At 48.0% G+C, this 17,261-nt stretch overlaps 5 protein-coding genes across 5 annotated transcripts; 2 read left to right on the top strand and 3 right to left on the bottom strand.

Moving 5' to 3' along the window:
- Nucleotides 1-140: 140 nt before the first annotated feature.
- PPTG_03157 (hypothetical protein) lies at nucleotides 141-1,033 on the top strand (the record flags this gene model as incomplete). Its single annotated transcript, XM_008895832.1, has 3 exons — nucleotides 141-273; nucleotides 395-947; nucleotides 1,012-1,033. 3 exons carry the CDS (start codon nucleotides 141-143, stop codon nucleotides 1,031-1,033), a joined length of 708 nt encoding a protein of 235 aa, XP_008894080.1.
- Nucleotides 1,034-4,158: 3,125 nt separating this feature from the next.
- Nucleotides 4,159-5,612, bottom strand: PPTG_03156 (hypothetical protein; the record flags this gene model as incomplete). The annotated part of the gene is made up of 1 exon (XM_008895831.1): nucleotides 4,159-5,612. One exon carries the CDS (start codon nucleotides 5,610-5,612, stop codon nucleotides 4,275-4,277), a length of 1,338 nt encoding a protein of 445 aa, XP_008894079.1. The 3' UTR covers nucleotides 4,159-4,274.
- A 2,671-nt stretch (nucleotides 5,613-8,283) lies between these two features.
- Nucleotides 8,284-9,517, top strand: PPTG_03155 (hypothetical protein; the record flags this gene model as incomplete). Its single annotated transcript, XM_008895830.1, has 4 exons — nucleotides 8,284-8,441; nucleotides 8,528-8,644; nucleotides 8,756-8,816; nucleotides 9,329-9,517. The coding sequence occupies 4 exons, from the start codon at nucleotides 8,284-8,286 to the stop codon at nucleotides 9,515-9,517; spliced, it is 525 nt and encodes a 174-aa protein (XP_008894078.1).
- A 223-nt stretch (nucleotides 9,518-9,740) lies between these two features.
- On the bottom strand, nucleotides 9,741-10,016 carry PPTG_21217 (hypothetical protein; the record flags this gene model as incomplete). The annotated part of the gene is made up of 1 exon (XM_008896470.1): nucleotides 9,741-10,016. One exon carries the CDS (start codon nucleotides 10,014-10,016, stop codon nucleotides 9,741-9,743), a length of 276 nt encoding a protein of 91 aa, XP_008894718.1.
- Nucleotides 10,017-11,979: 1,963 nt separating this feature from the next.
- Nucleotides 11,980-14,298, bottom strand: PPTG_03154 (hypothetical protein; the record flags this gene model as incomplete). The annotated part of the gene is made up of 5 exons (XM_008895829.1): nucleotides 11,980-12,392; nucleotides 12,861-13,169; nucleotides 13,295-13,667; nucleotides 13,760-14,217; nucleotides 14,271-14,298. 5 exons carry the CDS (start codon nucleotides 14,296-14,298, stop codon nucleotides 11,980-11,982), a joined length of 1,581 nt encoding a protein of 526 aa, XP_008894077.1.
- Between the last annotated feature and the right edge of the window lie 2,963 nt (nucleotides 14,299-17,261).

The following is a 17,261-nucleotide window of genomic DNA, read 5'->3' as shown; positions in this document are numbered from 1 at the left end:
CGGCGGCCACGCCTACTGTAGTTATTCGTCCAATAGATTATTTGACCAAAAGAGGGCCCATGCCCACTTCATTGTACATGACCATGGTTGTGGATGCCTTACCTCACTTCAAAGATTCGTCGAGCCCAACATCTTTAACCATGGCCACCACCAAGAAGACAGTTCTCATCATGGGCAGTACGCGCAGCATCGGTCTCGCCTTGGCAGAATACTACACCAAGCAAGGGTGGAATGTCATCGGGAACGACGCGTGCCAACAACAACACAGATCTGGTATAATATACCATATTATGCCCGATAGCAATACTAGCCATGTTAGCTGTACTAACTTGCACAACCTTCTATACCGGCTAGCTTATGGCTCTTTCGCCCTTCAAGACTGTTGTAATGGAAGTGAGTGATGAAGCCTCTATACTCGAGGCAGCCCGTCAACTGGAGGGTGTGCCAATCGATCTGCTGATTAACAATGCCGGCATCTACATCGGCGACGACCTCAAGTCCGCTACCAAGGACTCATTCATGCGCCAGTTCGAGGTGAACGCTGTCGGGCCATTCCTCGTAACCCGCACGCTCTTGCCTAACTTAGAGCTGGCTGCCAAGAACCACGGCAGCGCCACCGTTGCTCAAGTATCATCTTTCCTAGGTAGCATCGGCTGCAACACGAGCGACATGGAGCAATACTTCGGACAATCGTACACGTACGCCGCGTCCAAGGTTGCTCTCAACATGGTCAGTCGCTCGATGTCCGTCGGGTTGCGTGACAGCAACATTGCGTTTGTGGTGCTGAATCCCGGATATGTCGACACTGATATGAATAACCACCAAGGCTATCTGAAGCCTTCCGAGTCGGCCGAGGCGATGGCCAACATCGTGGCAAACCTATCCATGAAGGACACGGGAAAGTTCTTCAATGCTGACAAGCAGTTCGGTGGTCTCGACCTTCCGTGGTAAGGGCTTGAATATTTCGACGCTGTAGTAAGCCCGAGGGCGGGTCTGACTATTATTCTGTAGTCGCAAGACGCGAGGAAGATAAACACTAGGATACAATACATGTAAAGTCTACCTACTGTAGGTAGGCTTCCTTACGTTACACACGAAAGTAAAATAATCGAATGATTAGAGACTGCCCAGTGTAATCATTAATCGATGCGTCACTGCACCCAAACACGTAAACAAACCTCTCTTCGGAGCCGACGCAACAGAAGTCACTCAACGTTTGCTGAACAAAACAATCGACCATGTCGCGAAGTATTCTGTGTCCACCCAACTGGCAATCCCTCAACAGTACAGTGTACTGCAATTTTGTGATTCGCTCGCAGTAACAGGAATCCTGCCTACTGTACGTAGGTGTCCTGGCAATGTAAGTTACCGTTCTAGCAAAAATCGAATGATTACAGTTTGTACATCGTCATCGGCTTGGATTCGTCATTGCATGACACTCGCAAACACGTAGCAAAAATGAAGAAACACCATTTCCATTTTACTGCTCAAGACATAACCACCATGTCACGAAGTGCTCTCTATCCTCCGAACGTGCAATCCCTAAGCGACGACGTCATTGGCAGTGTTACCCAACGTATTACCCGCTCCGAGAATATCGAAATGGTGAATTTCGTCCTGGAATCCAGTCCTGGAAATCGCTCTCTGTCAACTCCAGAAATAAACGCTAGCGTGGCAACAATTGAAGATGAGCGCGCTCCAACAGAAAAGAAAAGGAAACGGGATAAGTCACCAAGAAATGATTGGAGACGACAAATAAATCAAGATCAATACGTGGCCAAAATCAACTCCATATCAATTAGAAAAAACGCAGATCTACCGAGTCTAGTAGACTTGCTGTGCATCAGTGAAGCGATGCAGAGGAAAAAGCATCGTGAAAATCAAAGAAAATATCGACAACGACAAGCGGCTTTCATGGTTGTGCTCGTGGACGACGTTCATCAGCTCCACAAAGAGATCAAGGAGCTCAATCATCGGCGCTATTCTATCAAAGGAACTTTGGGAATGAACAGAGATGTCTGGAGCATAGCTGTCGCGTACTATGCGTGTTTCAGCTTTGGCCTCCAGTTGAGCACCCAAGACGTCTCCAAGCAACTAGAGTTTGTGAGATGTGCTATGTCCCCCGACGTAGCCTTCAATGGTGGATTCGGTCCGGACGAGTTGCTGAAAAGCCCGGACACTTGTCACACATGGCAACGGACACTCGTCACACATGGCAACAGACACGCACAACACAGTACACACAACACTGACGGACACTTGTCACCTTGGCCCGGACACGCACTACTTGCATGTTAATTTGTTCCTGCTTATTCGGCGCTTCGGGGCGGGGATAGATTTATTTATTATGCATAACGGAATCTTCTGATAAATGCTGAATGTTGTACCAAGGTCTAATGTGGTACCAATACCGAATGCTGTACCAAAACTGAATCAGTTTTGTGTAGTAATTCGGTGTCCTTACAGGGCAACTATTAGGCTAAAACATCGGTAGAGTTGAGCTCTTACACGTTTTCGAAGAACACTACAGGTCTCACTGGACCTTTAAATTTGTCGCTCGTGCCACACCTAACCATACGGAACTATTTTAACCAATGATGTTGTGGTATTCATGTCACTACAGGTCTATTAGGACCCATAAAAGCGATAGAAGTGAACGGTACTGAAAGAGTTAATACCTCAGTCTTCGCTGTGGTTAGAGAAAACCCATCAGAAAGGCTTCTCGTTTTTTTTGTCGCGTCTTGTTTTTTTTTTTACCCGTTTACTCTGCACTGAATAATCATTTGCTTAGAAAATAAATACTACTATGTTAATATTTGATTTTACTTAGGAAGAAGATTTTGGTTGAGACACACTTCGACTTTCCACTCACAGGATGGAAAACAATTATTTCAAGCGGGTTCTGAGCCCAGGCTTCGCATTGCCAATGTGTCCAATATCTTCGATAGCCCCCTCCTTTGCTTTCAATGAGCCATGGGCTTGGTTTCACAGATAAGCAATATCTTTGGTTCGGACCAACAACTCGAAAATCGGAAACACATGCCTCTGCGTGGAAGGCGGGATTATTGAAGACTTGCACCACTGTGATATAGACCTCCAACGGGGATCAGAGATGCTGCTATGCCTCCTCCGGGATGCGCGGGGGATCTGTACTGACCGGTTCCGGGACCCCTGTGCCACAGGCTGCGGTCAGGATAGGCTCATGAAATCTGAAATACTACGCTGCGAGAGATCTAAGAGAGTCTTGGCTCGGAGATGCATCCAATGACTGACTTGTCGACCGAAGCACTCGTTTTTATCTTTTACTGATTAACACAGGTGGAACATTTATCTAATCAGAGGTAGACATCCTGGAAGGAGAAGCACTCGCTTCACCGCGGTAATTGTCAGCGACTACGAATGTCTGTGTGATGGCTAAAATACTATTACGCCTGAGGCAGACTTGCTGCATAAGCGATATGCTATGGAATAAAAGTTAGATAGACGGCAAGCTTAGCTCAGCCACATGAATAATCATTTAGAGTGACGCGAGCTTAACTCAGCAACTCTTGCATTTAGAGCACTACAGGATTGTACATTAGGGGTTTAAGAGACGCCATGTATTTGCATTTTGCAGTGTACTTTTGTAGACGCCGCGCGAACTTAGCAGGCACCACGGCACCCCCTCACGGTTTGTAGCTACAATTGTATTTGGTATTGTCAATACCTAATGATATTGTAGGCCGACTCCCAACAAATGAAAATCACTTTGTAGCTGCGACTTGTCGCATGCACTTACATGTTGTGTGTAGTTACTATCGAACGTGCTCCGCATGCTCAAATTCCGTCAGTGACCACATTTCGAGAGCATCGAGCTATTCCTTTGAATGTCTCGCTTCGGCAGATTTTCTTATCGTATAGTATAGTATTTTGGTACGACTGTCGCACTACTATTCTACTTCAGTAGTAGTACAAACTAAAAGTGATACTAAGTAAGTTAACATCTGCTGAAGCCTATTACTATCGTTGTATAATACTAACGTCAACCCTGGAAGTAGCACTTCTCTGGTGTCATTTGCTACCCTTTTGTCAAAATTTTATCGAGATTTGCTGCCTTTTTCTTTGCAATCTCCTAAGCTTAACCGGGATTAAAATAAATAGCGATACTGTACTCAAAGGTAATGCTTACACCAACACATATATTTTCACTCTACCGCATCGTGGTGTTTGGTTCTCTGACCATTGTTGTACACTACACTTACGCAAAAGAAGACGGTCTTTCATACCCAGTACATCTACATGTACTGCGGCGCCACTGTGCCAGCATTCGTGGTGCCCTGGAAAGTGTTGAAGTCGAAGCTGTTCTGCGAGCCTGCGCCTGTTCCCTGGTACGGGTTCTGCTGCGACCCAGTGCCCGTATTCGACCACTGGTTCGTGTTCCCGCCAGTGTTCGACCATTGGTTCGTGTTCCCACCAGTATTCGACCATTGGTTCGTGTTCCCACCAGTATTCGACCACTGATTGGTATTCCCGCCGGTGTTCGACCCCTGGTTTGTGTTACCACCGGTGTTCGTCGAGCCCTGCTGGTACGTGTTACCGCCAGTGGTCGTTGAGCCCTGCTGGTAAGTGTTACCACCGGTGCTCGTTTGCGTCGTATCTTGGCCTTCGTCAGCGCTTCCACCAGCGACGTCGTAAGACCCACAGTCTTCATCACTGCCCGCAACATCATACGAACCGCAGTCCGACTCATCCGTGGTGGGCGTTGAAGGAGCAGATGTTGTTGAAGTAGACGGCGACCCACCCGAAGCGGGAGCTGGAGTGACCGATGGAGAACCACCCGATGTAGGTGTCGTCGAGGGCGAGCCACCGGATGCTGGAGCTGGAGTGACCGACGGAGTATCAGCAGATGAAGAATCCGTAGTCGGAGTCGACGGGGAGGACGGAGACCCTCCAGACGATGGCGTTTGCGCCGCTGGAGATTGGGCAGAGGACGAGTCGGTGGTAGTAGCCGAACTACCCGACGACTGGGTTGTAGCACCACCACCCGAGCCGCCGCTGAGCGGGGCGCAGTTGACATACACCTGCCAGGTCGGTCCATGCATGGCCATCCAGTAGAAGGTAAGCGTACTGGCACCCGAGCACTTGCTCTTCTCGTACGGCATTTCAGCTGGGGCAGTCTTGAAGTTGGCAGCGCAGTTCTCATCGTGGAACACACGCTCGCTGTCGCACCAGGCCTCACATGGACCTTCGTGCGAAGCCGTAAAGCCTTCAGATTCGGAGTGATACCACTCCAACTTATCAGGTAGTGGCTGTGCCGTAGCGTCTGGTTCGGCATTGCCGCATGTCAGTGTCGCGCCAGTCACGGTGATCTTGGCCTTGTCATCGATGAACGCCTTAAGAGACTTGTATGTGCTGGTCGCAAAAGCCTTGGTGAATGATGCCACGTTGTCCGCCGGCGCGGTGTTAAAGGTGCCTTTAAATCCTGAAGATGAAGCCTCGATAGTCGCAATGAACTGCGACTTATCACCAGCCTCATTGCTAAACGTAGCGGCCGGCTTGGACAGCCAGCCGTGGGCACTGACACATGATACCACCAGGGATGAGGCCACCAGATACTTGAGAGGGGAGACCATGTTCTTTTCCGGACGCGAACAGTAAAATTCGAGACGAGGTAAAATTTCAAATGAACGGAGGTGAGAGTGTCCGAATGCGATCGCTTCGAACAACCAAAGGGCCCACTGTGCAGATTAAGAGAGCATCACTGGAGCACATCCCAGTTCACTCAAGTTGAACGCATTGCCTCCCTTTACGCTTCGACCTTGCTGGTGCAGATCTGGTCGCTGATACCTGGTCTTGAACAACATACGTCAGGATTTTGTTATCTACAATCTGTCTTTCGTTTTAACTCAAAGCCATTGGGATCCGAAATTCACAACTTGTGACTTTTATAATTGTAAAACCGACGATGGACAGAAAACAGCAATCCTGAGCGGGATTTAGATCGGCAAATGGCCTTTACATCGAACAAGGACAGTTCGACTGTGTGCTACGATGTCTTCTCCATTTCAGTGGGGTACAAATAACGGTATTCTTGTTAACGCAGCACACCCAGGAACTATTAGTACATTAATGCTTTCCTTGCTAGCATAACATCAGGATGTGGACTCCTGTACGTATTTGCAAGGCGAGAGAGCTTAACAAAGCACTACTGGTGAGGACAGCTCGTAGATTGATTACTTGAACCGAGGATCAAGCTGAACAGACTGATCCCTCTTCGTACCGTATACACTTTTAGCGAACTACATGCATCCTTGAGGAACGAGTAATGACCAGTGGTGAATCACCACGAAGAGATAACCGAGTTTGAGAGCTTGGGTTAAGACAGCTGGTTGTGACCTTGGGATCTGTTCAAGGACTAGACTAATACAAACTCCAAATGAAATGCAGAGGCTGGTGGCAACTCCGCTCAAATCTTGAACCGCACTACGACAGCGTGGGTGCTCAACAACACAATGTAGGGGCGATGTCTACACCCACTATACCGTACACATCTCGGCAAGCCAGGTGCAATGTGGCAAAACATAGCGCTTCTAGTAGACAACGTACCTCTACTGTAAATGATTGGTGTATGTCACTATCTGTGTTAAAACGCGCGATGTTGAAGAAAAACTTGAATGTGAGATTTCGGTTGGGGATTATAAAATCTCTCCGGTAAAAAAAAAAGAAGAACAGATATATAGTCACAATATCCCAAGGAATCCCCAGAGTACGTGCAATCTAGCGTCATTACCGTTGGTTTGTGGTTTGATTGTGCAAGCCCAAACCCCCCTTCAAACCAGCAGTTGCCACGGAACTTGTTTCGCAAAGGCGTGGAAGCAGTCTTTACGCTGAGTCGTTAATACTTGAAGTGATGCACTTCGATATTGATCCGTGCTGACCTTACACCCCAACGGATTCAATCCACCCTCCCGAGCTTGGCACTCGGGGTGTTAATACGCTCATGGTGTCAGCCGGTTTCCGGCAAATAATTCACCGCCAGTACGCATGGCCGCACTTGAAACGCCATCAACATACACTAGTTCTCATTATACCTTTTATAATTTTAACAATCTATCTGTTTCTGATCTCAATCTTACGGTAAGTAATGATTTACCTAATAAATTTAATAATGGAGCCTTGATTTCTATCGAAGGAGCACTATGCTATCATGATCTCAACCAGCGTATACTAGTGCTTTGCGCTACACTCACGAAAAACCACGAACAGGAAAGCACTGGTGCCTGAAGCGTTTCGCGAATCCTGGTGGATTCAGGTGCTCCCATAAACTATTGATGAAAATACAGGTTTATACGGTAGAATATAGGTTTATATTAGACATTAATCCTGCTTCGCTAAAGGCACACACTTCATCACGACTTCGATACAAATCTGTTTCGGTCCGTCGCCCCATCATACATATCATACAAAAATAACTACTTCTCTAGTTTTCTTTCCAGTGAAAAACCTGGATTATCGAAACGAAAAAACTGCCGTTAAGGAAAAAGTCAAATTTTGAAAGAGATGAAATTAAAGGGATATATGCGCTCGTGGTTGGTCAGATTGGTGACAAAAAACGGTGTGCGTTCTCTCTTTAATTTAATGACCTTGGCGAAGTCTTTCAGAAAAAGAGCAAACGGTGGGTTCTGATTGGACGCATTCCCACTTGTCGTGCCTCAAATGAGATAGTATCTCAGAGATACAATGGCGTCTCTTGGATTAATATTTTTTTTTACCAATCTTCTTCTAATAGGATAAAGGCTTCAATTGTGTTCATTTTGTTCGTAAACAAGTCTGATTTCATGGCAGCTTATGTGAATTTCTAAAACTAATGTGTTAAAATCAAACAATGTATTATTTAATAACTTTTTAAAGCATCTAATAAATTAAACGTAGCTTTAAAAATTCGCAAAACCGATGCTGAAAACTTTTGGGCAATCAGCAATTAATAAGAATACTATGACTTTTGAATCCCGCCAAGCAGCGTGACGAACAAGGCGCACTTGGTTACGAAGGGTTCAAACAGAAGTTTGGAATAGACTTTTTTGAAACGTACTCACCGCTTGCAACATGAAATCGATTCGGGTGGTGCTAGCGGTATTCGTGGCATACGGCCGCACTTGGAGCAACCGGACGCTGAGACGGCGTTCCTAAACAGCGTCCTGATAGATTTGGTCTAAATCGAGGTTCCGCTCGGCCTGGAGAATGTGAAGGTATGTCGCGCAAGCTGGAGAAAGCCATCTAAACTTTAAGGCAATTGGCAAATGCATGGAACAAACCCATCCATCGCGCGCTCCTTTGGAACAGCTTCAAGTGTTGTGGAGTCGACCAATGTGTCTACGCCAAGCGTTCCAGGATTGGCTCCGTGAATGTATGCTTCTACGTGAACGACTTAATCATCTCTGTGAAGACACGGGAGGCGATCCGTGACGTCAAGGACATACTGAAGCACGCCAAGAAGTATGGCGAAGGCAAGTTTATCCTAGGTATGAAGATCAATACGACGTTCCAGTTGGAACGCCCATGACCAAGTAGACAAGGTACATCGACGACGTTGTGGAACGGTTCAACCAGCAGGACGCAAAGCCAGTGGAGAACCCATGTACGTCAAGCGTGAAGCTGTCGAAAGGTATGTCGCCAATAACGGAGGTGGAATGTTCCAAAATGCAGCTGAAGCCGTATCGTTCCTTGTTAGAGTTTCCAACTGGCTGACATGCTCATGAAGGCGTTTGGAATGAAGACCTTTGTGTTACTGCCCGATGCAGACCCGGCATCAAGAACAAGGCCACCGCGCAGTAGCGGTGAGTGGGAGTGTTACCGTATTGCGTATGTGCTTACCGACGGACTACATTTACTGACAGGAGCTATTAGCCAATCAGAGACCCGAACCTTTCGTACCATCGCACCTTATGTGCTTCCTGACAGTAAAGCACAACCACAAAATTGTCATTTGCAATTTCGCAACAGTAGCAGCAGTCACCGTGGGGCGCGGATGCCGCCTGGTCGCCGTCGTGTCACGGGTAACGGCCGTAAAGAGCTTAAACATGCTCGGACCTGCTTTAGCAATAGCAGGAAGCTCGAGACTGTACTGTACTTTGAGAACCACAACGTGAACGAGACGTTGGACAAGTTTTTTTTCCGGCCTTGACGACCATGCAAGAGAGCAGAAGAGCAAACTACTTTACCAGTGGCGCAAAGTGCGCGAAAACTAACGCAATTGTGTGCGACACCTCGTCTAGCTCGTTTGAAGTATGTCCGCTCATCTTACTGCGCAACCATCCTCCCTGCAGATGCTGAACGTGAGTTAGTGCAGTGGATAAACACTCTAAGGAAGGACGGAGCTCCGGTGAGCGCCACAATGCTGGAGCTACAAGCTAAGGAGACTGCAACGGACTACCATGTATCACCTTTCATGGCGTCATGGCATTGGAGGAAAGGGTTCATGAAGCGCCATCGTCTGAGTATTCGTGCCCGAACTAGACAAGGCCAGGTATCGCTATAGGAAGCAGACGCAGTTGCGATCAAGTTCGCAGTGGACGTGCAGCAAAAGATGCTGGAACTACGCGCCACCAAGGTGTATAACGCTGATCAAACCGGTAATTATATACAACTTTTGTACTTATTTTTAAATTTTAACATAACACTAATTATTTTTAAATGACAGGAGTATTGTTTGAGTATTTACCGAAGTATGCGCAGCTCTCATGAATTGAAAAATACTCCGGTTACCGATCGTCCAGATCAGCGGCAGGACAGTCGAGTACTACAAGTGGTAGATGAGCGAAGTGACAGGGACCGGGCGGATACACGTCGCCGTGGCAGAAGGTTTCGGCCTTACCAAGGGCGTCACCAGTCTGTGAGAAGCGGGATGCAGAGGCGGCCATGCGCCAATTGCCATCAGCTTGGTCACTGGTACCGCGATTGTCCACGTAATAACCATAAATCCCGTCAACAAGGTCGCCACAACCGCCATCAGCACAGCGATCGCAGTAGTAGTTCATATTCTGGAGGACGAGGAGATAATCGACGGGTGGACGGCAATGGACCAATGGCGCTGATGGCTGCTCTCGACGGAGCTATTTCTCGTATGGTCGCGACTAGAACAGAGTGGTGCCTTGATAGTGGGGCACAGGTGAATATCTGTGGTGATCTGTCGTGTTTCTCCGATATCTCGACTATAACTAGCGGGAAGACGATGCGGTGTGCTAATGGTAGCTCGGCGAATGACAATCAAGTTGGTACCGTACAGCTACGCTTAGTGAACGAAGTCACAGGTTGACTAGAGGATCGTACTCTCTCGGATGTGTACTACGTGTCAGGTGCCATCGCGAATTTGATCCCACTCAATAAAAAAAACTGGTTCGATGACTGTATGGGTGCGTGGTGCTGATAAAGACAAAAAGCGCTTCTCCGTAATGCTATTAGAAGATTCTGACTGCATGAAGTATCCACTTTATGTCGTGCTGAAAAGTTCACGCTCTACGGTGGACGGTGGAGATGAAGCCAACTGGAAGTACCGACGAGGATTTGGAATTCACGTTTGGAAAGAAGCAAAAACTATTATGGAGGAAACGGATTTGCAACTTTACGCAAACCCAACGGCATGGTGGAAAGCACAAATTCACGTTGAATTCCTAAAAGGGAACTTTGGAAATCGCTCAATGCCCAGACAACCTATTTTGCTACTGGTGGATGATTTTTCAGGGCACTGGACCCCGGATGTGATGGCTTACGCCAAAGAAATCGATGTTTATCTCATGAACGTACCGCCATCGTGCACAGCAGTGTGTCAGCCGGCAGATATCGCATGAAATAAGCCGTTTAAAAACGGCTGCGTGAGCAGCTTCGAGTGTGCAATACCAGTGGAAAACCTTTAAAATGAAGGCTCCAAGTCACTCAAACGTTTGCACATGGATACAGGCAAGCTGGAATCAATTAAGGGAGGCGACAATCCAGAGAGGCTTTTGGAAAGCCCCCTTATTGCCTCCTATTCCGCCGTCAGCTGATGAGAGTGCGGAGTTTGGTGCTAGATGATGCCACAGTTACCGTTTCATCTGAGCTCCATGTTCTGGATGCCAACGTCGGAGATCTGTCTTCTGCTGTTGACTTGGACAGTGGCGAAGGTCAAGAAAGTGACGAGAGGTAAATTCGTAATAAAAAATTGTATGAAACTTTGTTATCTATCGCCACATTCACGGTTTCGCGTCCGTTTGGCCGCATCAACAGCCTCGGAAAGTTTGGTTAGAGCCCACTGTCCAAAGTAATTGCCAAGTCAGCGGACAGGATGTCTCGTTAGTGGAGAAATCGTTAAAACTTAGCTATAAAGTGGAGATTACGGAGCGCAATCTACTCTGTTTCCGGTACCGTGTGCAAAGGGTGTGGTACCGATGGTATGGGTTAACCAAAGCTACTGAATAGCTAAGTTTTAATTTGTTTTGAGAGAACAAGATCTTTTTCATGGCGTTGTGTACTTTGGAAGGCGTTGCAGCTGTATAGCTCAAATGTTGCCGACTATTCTAAGGGTTTGTTTGGTAAAGTGACCTTCCTTTCTTACTTAGAACCTGGTGTTATATTGCATGCAATTTCATGTCATTCGGCTGTCGTTGCGCCAGCAAGCGTGGTTAACCCCCCCCCCGTGTATTAGCATGTTGGCTCCGAACGGTACTCGCCGAAGGCTCGTAAGCTTATGGTGTAAGATACGGCATTGGATGCACTTGGTATTTGTATTGACCATGTGTTTGCCTTGAGGATTAGTATATAACTTTTCAACAGGTTTCCCAGCCAATGTCGTAGCTCATACGGCATCGTGAGACTGTAGACGCCACCGTATATCGTAACTATCGACAAATCCAATCAACAGATGGCTCAGATGCTACAATGCCATGGTACTCATTTCGAAAAGCAAGGGAGAAGGTGCGTCAGCTCAAGAAACTTTGCATTCAACCACACGAGGCTAACACCTCATCAATTGAAACGCAGCCAAGACTCACTTATGTTGCCGTCATTCTTGTCGTCGTCGCTGTTCCAGCCGTCGCTACCTAAGTCACGGTGAATCTGGAGCTCCCGCCGTGTTTTCTTGCGCTTTCCAGCTTCTGACCCAGCCGACGCAGCAGAACTTGCTCCCCCCAAGTTCTGGGAAATTGCTTGGCCAACTTCGAGGTCGTCGTGCCAGGTTTCAAAACATGTCTTGGCGACACCCTTGGAGTCTCGGCGAATCCTGTTGCACAGCCAGCACTTCGCGCCGTCGGTAGAGCAGCGCTTGGAAAAGTATGACGATGCGTACGACTTTTCTTGTCTGTACGCAAAAGCGCATAGACTTTGCAAGACAGCTGGTGGTTTTTTTGGACGCCACTGACGGTGACCCAGTCTCCAGACTGCTAAAGTGCGTGGGTAAGCAGGACCGGTGCGTGATATCGATCTGGGTGGACTGAGGTGGTGTTACCTCCACCCTAGCAAATCCTTGGCCTTTAGTTGAAGGTGCTGGGTTTGAAGGACGGAAATTCACTCCGAGCGTTTCATCGCTACTATTTGCTTGGTCTTGGCCGCCTCTTTGCGGGATAGGAACGCGTTTACCAGCGCCAGGTCACGGAAGCCAAAACATAGGCTGTTTATTTTTAGTATTTTGAAAACCGCGTCGACATCTGAAGCGAGACGGACTGGGGGTGGAGTTGATTGTGGCGATAGACTCCGCCCATCCAGTTCTGCTAGTCATTCGCAGCTGACGAACACCCGACCCGAATCACACCAACCCGCTTGACATTCCTCTCAATACTGGATGGCGTCAAACGGAGCCTGCACACAGGTTGTATACCGGTTTGCGATCCCACCAGAGGTACGATAAATACTCGGGACGGCGACTGAACACGAATAGGAAAAGGGGCCACGGGGAATGATAGGCGGGTTTGTCTTGCTTTTAGACTGGATGTTTTTGTTGAAACCCAGGCGGTTCGTCTGAATTGTTCCAATCACATCGATTTGCATCTCTAGAAACTCAACGGCAAGAATCACAGACGCGTAATAGCGATCGATGATACCAGCATGCCACGGGTGGCGTAGATTTGGAATGAGCGCAAATTTCAAGTTCCGCACGACGGCTGCTGCTCCAGTTTTGAAGTAAACGCCAGGGTCACCTCCGTCATCATTGTTGTGCTTGCCTACGTAACTTCAAATCGAGGAAGTTACCACATACAGAACAGTTAGGAGCTGGTACAACACGTAAGTTACGAATTGAATAAAGAGCAAAATAAATACTTGTGGTTGTACGCGGTGTTTGCGTCACATAACATAAACAGTTTTGACCCGTGCCGGTGAGGCTTGCCGGACATGAAGTTACAGATGGTGTTGCGGCTCGACGTGGTAGGCAGTACTGCAGGGAGAGACCAACTCGCCAAGAAGCGCTGTTGGATGTGCTCAACCACGGGCTGCACCTTCCACAGCTTGTCGCGGTCGTCGACGACGATATTATCTACGAAGTGAAGATCGCGCAGGGTACGCTGACATCTATCGAGGGTCATGTACCACCAAAAGAGTCCAGCAGGAATGACATCGTCGTCCACCATGGACCGGTGCGCAGGGAAGCACCTCTTCTGGGGGCAAAGCATCTGAGCGACAATAAGCTCAACGACATGAAGAATCTCGCGTACGCCGTATGCCTGTATTGCCATAAACCAACGAGTAGTTTGAGCAACAGTCTCACGGCAGTGGTATTTTCCCGCGCTAATATCCTTTCCACACACTTACCCACTTGGTGAAGGTTGTAACGATTCTTTTCGGTAGTGGTCGTAACCATACGGATTTCGGCATGAAGTAGAAGAGGATGAAGATTGGCGATCGCCAAATGCCCACCAATAGGTCTAGCCTCCTCTAGACTCAGTCCTGGGAAAGCAGTTATATCCGTTTCGTGCTCTGTCGAAACCTGAGTCCATGGTATAGATCGAAGTGCTTCCTTGCGCGTCTCCTTAGCTGCCCTGCTCACTGTACTGCTGCCAACCTGCAGAGATGCCAGGAGCGTTCTATCCATCTCGACCGCATCACTGTCTGAGAGTACGTCAACCTCTTCGTCTATCCCGCCGTACTCAAAATCATGGCTGTCATCGGAGATGCCATCACCATCGCTCTCTTCTGAAATGTAGTCACTATTGTTGTCCCCGTCTTGGAATACGTTGATGTCGTCATTAGGTGACAGCGGGATTCGAGCTCGTCCTGGGCGCGATGTGGACAGCGGCGCGTGCAACACGGTTGTCGTCTCCTCTCACTCTCCAATGCCGATGCCTCAGACAGCATGCGTATGCCAGCGGCAGTATCTTGCTGCTCCACGTCGGCTTGTAGACCACTCGGCGAGAGATTGAATGCTTTTGCTTCTGCAGTCAGCGAAAGCTTCACTCGGACTTAATGAAAGAGCAGAAAACATCTGGGCGATAGTATTCTGCGACACCTGAGTACTGGCGTCGATTTGGAAAGGTGTGATATCGTCGCCATTGACACCTTCTGCGCTCTGAAGCTGCACACCGCTTCCGGTTTCCTCTAGTACTTGTTCGTTCTCAGCAATGCCCTCTACCGCCACTTCCGCTGTGTCCTCAAGCAGCAAGCCTGACTAGGAGGCGTACTCTACGACCGCACTTTCACCTACGAACACACAAGATTCCTGAGGACTTGCCTATGACCACTGCGTCTGGAATCCGGTCGGCCGCTTAGACACCCACCCTGCCGCCTTGAGCTACCACAATAGGTGTCCGAAGTCAACGTCGTGTACGGCCATTGCTGGGGCGGCGGGTTTGTCGCGGCGACTGGATCGCTTGTGCGCCATCCAGCTCAATCTCGAATGAGTGACAAAGTACCCACTTCCCACCGGACCCCCCTTCCCCTGACCTAAATTTGTTTCGTTGCTGGTAGACCTCTCGCAGCTTATATCTAGCAATATACTTGGTTAAAGTATTGATAAATCATTTCCGAGCCATTTGCTAAGATAACTTAGCTGTATGTCGTAAGTTACAACATAACAAAACGTCGATGTCGGATGTTACAACATCTGGAACCATGGTGTTAACATAATTTTAGGGGTCCTACGAAGGGGCAAATGTTGGAGTCTCAGCAGAACGCGGTGGACGAAGGTGTAAACTTGGAGAACGAAGAGTTACTTGTTGAAAGGCAGACGAATTGTTGTAGAAAAGGTTAGAGTGTTGCTTGTGAGGCAAATGAGAAAGTGAATTGACTCGTAGCTCGACAACTAATTGATCTCTGAACTGCGACGCAGCAGTAAGAAGCTAATTTTGAATCTGGCCTCGCATACTATGTTCTCCATATGCCTAGCACGCTCCGAGCGCCACAATGAATCTCGGGTACTTGATCGTGGAGTAATCATGTACATGCCGGACAAGATTTGTGCAGTGCAGCTTGAGTCTAGCAGCTCCGATTCGGACGGAGGTCTTTTCAATACGCATGAAAATATGCTTGCTGGCCTCAAATGCGATGATTCCGAGCTGCAATGGCGCAATCGCAACAGCAGAGGTCCTACGTAGGACCTTAAATCGGAGTGCGTTATGTTATATAGGCACAATAGTTATGGGTTGCCTCATCACCGCCGGTTTTAGGCCGTGAATGGTGAACCAGCTTTAAGACGGAATATGCTAAGCAAGCACGAGTAATTGGATATGAAGGAGGTTTTGGTGGTTGGCTGGCCGCCTTTCCGGCTGTAACCGGGCGTATCTACGCCGATTGGATCTATCACGCTGGTTAACGATGTAGGTAAAGAGCTCGCAATCTCTTGCTCAATTAGCATTAAATGTTTGCTGACAACCTTTTTTATAAATCTAATTCCGCCAGAATTAATACTCTACCCGCGAAAAACCAATGAAAGGCGCAACACCTAAAAACGATTCATAACAGCCACCGAATAGGAAAATAGAACGCCACAAAATCGATGTGAAGGCAACGGAACTGCCCGAAACCTCTCTTTGTGTCTGGAAAAACTCAGGGCGACAAATAAGAGGCAGGCCGCAGTACAAAAAAAAATAAAGAGCACTGTTCAATTCAGAACGACGCAGGTATTAGTATACGTTTTGGCATTCAAACGTCTTTTTACACCTAGACAATTCTGTAGGGTGCGCTCCGTGTGGCCGTGCTTCGCTGGTGTCGTCGCCGACAAATGGAGCCGTAGCTGGCTGTCCTTACAGTGCAAAATGGCTAGCAGGCCAATTTAAGGAGGATCTCTTCTCCGTGGTTAGTTTCAATAAAAACTTTTTTATGCTCGTCCGACGAGCCTCCTCGTGGATGTCCGTGCTGCCTGTACAGCACCTAGCGCAAATATTTAGGTAGATTTAAGGGCTCGTGTTGTTACGCGAAGATACTATAACAGTGGAGGAACGTACGTGTAGTTGGGCCCTGAGCGTCAGGGTGATGAAACAAACTTAAGGTGTATACTACACAAAGCCGCATGTCAGGACGAGTCATACATTAAACATATTGGCGCGACAGCACTTAAGTGCTTTCTTATCGGGGGCAAGTATGGTTTACTTGTTGCTCGGGGGTGCCGCACCTCGCATTGTCTGTAATAGCGATATTGGTAGTTACTAGTAATGACGCAAGTCCTCCCCATGAAGCACTTGTAGTAGCAGTAAACTCCTCTTCATGTCATGAACTACTACATTGTAGTGTAGCCCGGGATTTTGAAGCGAAGTAAGAAGACCAGCAAGGCGGGGGCCAACCCGCACAGAAGTAGAGGCCGAATGTATTTAGCTAGTTCCTAGCAAATTGAAGAGTGAGAAAGATCATGGGTCTGACACTAGCCAGCCCGTACCTCCTCAATGCTGCTGCCACTTGATCAGAGCGACAGGCAGCAGTAGAAAGTGGACACGCATTCACCGAAAAGGAAACATGCAGTAGCCCTACTAAATCCTAGTACAGCACACAAGGACACTGGCTGTCCAAGTGCCTATGATGTCGTCAGCCTGCAGGCGTCAGACACACCGCCAGATTTCCACCCATTGTCCTCTAGCCACTGGGCTGTAGACGCATTTGTGTGAACACCCTCAGCTCCAGCTCTAACTGCAAGTGAAACCGAGGTGGAAACCCACAGTTCACTACATACATTAACAATATAGTACTATTAATTACTGCGTTATATTCTAATCTTCATATGCGCACTCGATATCTTCAGTACCAGTCTCCATTTGTCGATTCTCGCTCCTGTTATACTTCGTCAACACTTGCAGTTCGGCTCGCTTATTGTCCGTCCGCGCACCAAGCTC

The sequence above is a fragment of the Phytophthora parasitica genome (assembly GCF_000247585.1).
Source record: "Phytophthora parasitica INRA-310 unplaced genomic scaffold supercont2.4, whole genome shotgun sequence".
Classification (NCBI taxonomy): domain Eukaryota; phylum Oomycota; class Peronosporomycetes; order Peronosporales; family Peronosporaceae; genus Phytophthora; species Phytophthora nicotianae.
Note: the sequence above shows the minus strand (reverse complement) of the source record. Positions and strands in the feature narration are given on the sequence as shown.